At 35.0% G+C, this 6,336-nt stretch overlaps 1 protein-coding gene across 1 annotated transcript; it reads right to left on the reverse strand.

Annotated features, from left to right (window-relative positions):
* Window positions 1-3,736: 3,736 nt before the first annotated feature.
* Window positions 3,737-5,624, reverse strand: LOC142549222 (protein WHAT'S THIS FACTOR 1, chloroplastic). The gene has a single exon (XM_075658059.1). It carries the CDS (start codon window positions 5,359-5,361, stop codon window positions 3,910-3,912), a length of 1,452 nt encoding a protein of 483 aa, XP_075514174.1. The 5' UTR covers window positions 5,362-5,624; the 3' UTR covers window positions 3,737-3,909.
* Between the last annotated feature and the right edge of the window lie 712 nt (window positions 5,625-6,336).

A 6,336-nucleotide genomic window follows, 5' to 3' on the forward strand; every position in this document is an offset into this window, starting at 1 on the left:
ATCCAATCCATGTGGTAAAATAATACAGGATATTTAATTATGTTATTTAATTATATTACGTGCATAAAAAAAATAAAATATTCATTTTTGAGATTTATGCGATATTGCTTGTGGCCATTTCACTATCATGGGATCATTATATCACCCGGTGGTCACTTACCAGTTCAGTTCAGTTCCACCCAGTATACTGTGGCATTAGTCTGATTAGACGATTATTACTTCACCTGGTGGTCACTTACCAGTCAGTTCAGTTTAATTCAGTGCAGGGGCCACTTGCGTAGAACATAATCTCAACAGAAAATTTATGACTTGTTATTTTATGACAGGGCTCGATTGAGCAAACATTTCACTTATGATTTTCAGTCGGTTATGCATGTATTATAATTGCTCATGATAAGTTATTTTCACGTTATGCCTCATGACATGATATTTTTACTCCCATGCAATTTTATTATATTATTTACTCGTTATTTACAATATATGCATGCTGAGTCTTTAGACTCACTAGACTTGATTGTTGTAGGTACTGATGAGGTCGGGACCGAGGGCGGGGACAGTGAGTTAGCTTGGGTCGGCAGTAGTGGAACCCGAGGACCTCATTTACAACATTTACCATTTTTACGCTTAAACATTTTTATCAGTTGTTGGATTACTTTAACTTGTTATTTTGCAAACAATAATTTGTTCCGCTGCTATTTTGAACATTAAACTTGATTTATCAGTTTATTTTGTGAATGAGGCATTTTAATTATTTATAAAAAAAAAGAAAATTTTAAATTTTTCCGCAAATTTTCAAACACGAATTATCGGGCCATTATATGTTGAGTATTTAGACTCACTAGACTTGATCGATGCAGTTGAGGATTATTTCGAGGAGACTAGGCCGGGTGGTGGCCAAGGAGCTAGCTTGGACTGAGCGGGAGGCTAAACCCGATGACCGCCATGTTTTTAAGAATTTATGAAAGTTTCAAATACTCTGATTTTATGTTACTGTCATGTTGCCTAGTCAAATGCTTTAGCATAATTTTTAATTTCGAACGTTTGGTTGCAGTATTTTTTTTTAGAACGGATTGTGGATGATCGAAATTTGAAAGTGTATTTCATATTTAAGAAAATTTTTATTTTTCGCAAATTTCAAGTAGTTTAAAAGTACAGTACGTTACAGCTATTGAATAAATCCCTGAATAAACTTACGGTATTAACCGACTAAACCCAGAAAACTTTGGATCTCTGAAGCATTCTTTGGTTCAACCCAATCCTTAACAGCCACTACTTTAGCTGGATCCACCTCAATACCACTACTAGATATTATATGGCCCAAAAATGCTAAAAATGCTACCTTCTCCAACCAAAATTCAAACTTACTAAACTTTGCAAACAACATGCGACTCTGCAAGGTCTGTAAAACTGTACTTAAGTGTTGACTGTGCTCTTCATGGCGCTAGCACACCCCAAAAATTCTGCACATGAGCTCCCTATGACCTCTAATGCATACACAACTTAACCAACCCGAGACAACACCTCAAAATTCACATGATCAACCCAATGGACACTCCTAAACACAGCAAGGAACCTCCGACGATTCCCAACAAAGCCTGCAACAAGAAATTCTCAAGAACACGTCAATAACATAATTTTTCAGAAAACGAAGTTTGAGCAGTCCCACGAAAATGATCATATCTCACTCAATTTTTATTCAAATAATTCGAATTTTATATCAAATCGAAGGTACGAAGAGGTCTACGTTTCATATGTTGAAATTTTTCACAAAATCTCGACCGAAAAATCGCAGTAATTCAAAATGCAGTGAAAAACAAAATTTCAGATCTAAAAAAGTTCAAAAATCGATACGACAAGTTTATGCTCAAACTTCCACATTACATACACATATTTTCATACATAATCAACATCACAAACCATAATATGACGAGATCGATGCAGAAACAACAGATTATACATGCCTTTTGATGATTAAAATAACGAAGTGACGATACCGACGCGGGGAAGGATGCGAGGTTGATCCGGGACGAACGTGGAACGATTTTCTTTGAAGAAAACTCACGAAAACTTGCTTGAAAAATTTAGAGAAGGGGGCGGCTGCTTTTTCTCTCAAGAACCCTAGGTTTTTGTCTCTCAAAAATCTGAAAATGAAAATGAAAATGTGTGTGTGTTTTGTGTGTCGTGAATTTGTGTGTGTGCGTGTGTTTAGTTAATTTAGGGGAATAAAATTGGCTTAATTAACTAATTAAAAATGCTGATTAAAAGTTAATCCCCACTAATTTAACAAAACCCCTAGTTAACAAAATAAATACCACAATTGCTAACTTTTTTTAAAGGTTTTTAAAAAAATCTTAAAATCACCTAGTAATTAAATTAGGTTTTAAAATGCTAAAACAGAGTAAATTATTTAAAATGACTCATCCATAATTGAAAATAAAATAACACGTTTTAAAATTATCAAAAATCGTCCCCGGTCTCTTCTCCTCGATCCCGCCTCGAATAATCGCCTGAAACGTGAAACTCGAAACACATTTTAACGTGCATCACATAAACCTAAATAATTTAAAATAATGCATTTAAATAATTTATGCACCACTAAGACTCATTTTAAAATTAAATAAATGCTTTATCAATTAAATAAATGCATGAGATTTACGTGTACTGATTTTTGGGTTCTACAGCCATGCCCTTTGATTCTCCCATGGAACAACAATAAGAAACTCACTCATCATGATTTAGATTTGTTGATTCATTTTGCTAAAGGTACTAAAAAGGATGATACTATTATTGATAATATATTTCTTTTAGCCATTTTGTGAGGCAATTGATTTATCTCACTATTACTCGACTTGATATTTGCTTTGTAGTACAACATTTGAGTCAATTTACGAATTATCCAAAGAAATCCCACCGGGATGCAAAACATCGGGTTGTGGGTATCTTAAAGGTTCCCCTAGTCTTGGGATATTGTTGCCTTCAGGCAGTGCCTTGACAGTAGTTGCCTACTATGATTCGGATTGGGCTGCTTGCTCCTGACCCGGAGATCGCTTGCAGGCTATTGCATCAAGTTATGGGATTCCTTAATCTATTGGTGTTGAAAGAAACAAAACATCGTGTCGAGGTCTTTTGTGGAAGCGAAATATCGAGCAACGGCTACCACTGCCTGAGAAGTGGTATGAATTGTTGATCTTTTAAAGAGTATGTGAATTAAATTATCTATCCCCGCTATTTTATATCGTGACAATCAAGCATCTCCTAACAACACGGTAAATCCTATGTATAATGAACGCACTAAGCATATTGACTTAGGTCTACCAACTCAAATACATAGTTAATAACTGTGAGTTGCTTCGATTTCATAATATAGTTATGCATTCGAGTGTCACTATGTAAAATGGATATCTATATTTGATATTACAAACTAGTTTTCATGTTGTGCCAAATCTCATTAATATTAATGTTGAGATACCTAACACAAATGAACATGCGTCACTTAAAATAAAACATGTGCACAATATTAAATCCCAAATTGTTTACAGGGTTACCACTAGTCGAGTGCAGGATTCCAAGAGGGTGATTACATAACTAGGAGTTTTTGGTTTGTAAAAAAAAAAATTTATTTGAAAGTTTAATTATGGCGTCAGATGAGAAAATTGTAAGAATACGAAATTTGTAGGGAAAACTAAATATAGATGATAATATTGATTGATTTCATCTATCAGTATAAGATCATTACTGAAAAAAGAAACCAAAGAATTTTAAGCCATTTGTTTGCCAGAGATGGAACACCAATTCGACAAAAGTACACAAATGAAGTGTCCTTGCTGCAATAAACATATTATCATATACAACATTATAATCATGGGGAAACACTCAAGATCAAAGATCAAGTTTGGTTCAATACAGGTGCTACCATGGAACCAAACCGCTGCCATTCCCATTTTCATCGACTGAGGGCGTCTCTATTGTCCAAAACTCCTCTTTTTCTAACATCATTATAGTCTCTTCGGTCTCAAGGTCCTTCACACCACCTTCTGAACCAGATTCTTCTAGTTGAAACAAATAATCTAAACCATCGTCATAATCATCATAATCCTCATTATCAACTTGAGGGTCCATGGTTCGAGCATTGCATTTATCGGCACCACCAAAAAGATACTCCCGTTTTTTCTCTCTTCTTAACCTCTTCCCTTCTCGCATGAGCTCAACAAGCTGATCTTTTAACACCAATGTCTCATCCTTATCTAAAAGTGCACCCTTTTCACTATATCCCTCCACCAGAAAGACCGAATCTCTTAGCCCTTTTATGCTCACGTAGAACAACTCGGGATGCCTAATTAACATTCCTCTCAGCTTGTTTGGTAGGGCCAATTCTTTCCTGAAATGTGTCAAATGATCCACCAGAGTCCTCTTCTCAACAGTCATTCCTAATATCTCCCTCACCACAGCACAGGCTCTCTTCTCTGCCTCAATTGACTCTTTTACCAAATTTCCAACATTAGTTGTGTACGGACACACATCCGGTACTTCCTTGAACTTTATAAGAAAATCACGATGACTCCTCTTGACATTCAACCCTTTCCGAAGTCTTAGATGTTCGAATTTCAACGGCCTGTCAACAATGAGTCCAAGAGACTCAACTTCATCATGCGAAGGAATAATGGTAGCCAAATTCGAATCCCAAGAAACAAGCTCGAGAGCACGTCCATAAGAAGTATTCAAGACTTTAAACTTATCCGGATGATCGTTGCAAAGGCGTGAACGGAAGTTAACAGGCAGACCCAGATCAGGACCCAAATGCACCAGCTTCGACAATAAAATCCGGTGATATGGGGATGCAAGCATTAAGAGCTTCTGCAGTTTCGAAACCAAAGAAGCAGTCATACATTTCTTGAGATCATTTTCCGTTTTCGCCAAGGATGCAGCAGCAGGCGTGAGGCGGACACAGAGCTGAGTAAGTGGTCCCGTGGCATTACTCGGCATAGGCGGTAATGGGATATAAAACAACTCAAAAATGGTCGGATACCGATGAATCATTGATATCATAGAAAGCGGCTTGGGTACACACAAGTATGAACGGCATTTATGGAGAATGTGAACGGGTATAAAGTGTTTCGGTTTGGAAAGCAGGAGGGTCTTAAGCTTCTGAATAAAGCGTATCTTGTTCTGCTTCGCCACATGCCAATCTAACCTTGGATCACGTACTAACTTGTGACGAGATGAAGAACATGTGATTACAGACAGATTCTTGAACAAGATGTTCTTTTTCTGAGAAAGATATTTACTTGTAGAATTGATGTTGATTCCATATATAGGCAACTTCGAAACAACTGGTACATCACAGCAGCAAGCTATTGCCATTTTCTTTATCTTCCACAAAAGATCTTGAGCCAGCGGCTCATTTTCTTCATACAGGCATTGAATCAAACAGATTGTGCACGCGGCGTGAAAAGCAATAAACCAGCACACGGGAAAAAAGGCAGCGCGATTTAAAATTGTGGACAGCTTCCAAACGACATTGACAAGAGATTGGAGAAAAACAAATAGAATCTGGGAATCAAAAGTGGCAAGAAACAGTGTAAACTTGGCAGTGTAAACGATAAGACATTCAGAAGTGACAAATTTTAAATGATAACCTTATTTAGGAATTATTATTATTATTATTATTATTAGATAATGAGTTATTATTATTGAAAAATAATATTTAAAATGTGTGTATTGAATATTTGAATGTTGAATATTTGAATGTTGAAAATAAGAGTTGTAAATATTGAAAATTAGTGTGTGATGATGTAGGTAATGATGTATTTTATTTTTGGATTATTTGTAAAGATTTTCTATAAATAGATCTCTCATTTGTGAAGAAAATCACAATTGAGTAGAGAGAAAAATATTATAAAGTGTGTAGTTTGGTAAATTTTGAGAGTTTGAGATTTTTACTTTTTACCATAAATTTTTACTTTTTCACAACACGTTATCAGCACGAAACTCTAAAAATCCTACATACTTTTCCAAGCTCCAAACAGAAGAAAAAGGTAACAAAAATAATTATATTTATTTTACTGTTATTTATTTATTGTGTATTTATTTAATATACAATATAATGTTATTATTAGAAATAATAAAAATAAATTTTTCATAAACTTGTTATAAATCCTGGGAGGATGTTAAGACAACATCCCACACTCCCGGTAAGGGATACGACAAGTATAAAAGCCTATAAGGTTTTTAAACAAAATAAATTATGACACTCATTATAATATTATGATATGATATACATAATTATTTAAACATGTCTAATATTATATATATCATATTATTACCATAAAATTATAC

This window comes from Primulina tabacum, chromosome 6 (assembly GCF_025594145.1).
Source record: "Primulina tabacum isolate GXHZ01 chromosome 6, ASM2559414v2, whole genome shotgun sequence".
NCBI classification, from domain to species: domain Eukaryota; kingdom Viridiplantae; phylum Streptophyta; class Magnoliopsida; order Lamiales; family Gesneriaceae; genus Primulina; species Primulina tabacum.

Bases quoted from the DNA above. Each gene is read 5' to 3' on its own strand.
- LOC142549222 (XM_075658059.1), bottom strand. From the start codon at position 5,361: ATGGCAATAGCTTGCTGCTGTGATGTACCAGTTGTTTCGAAGTTGCCT.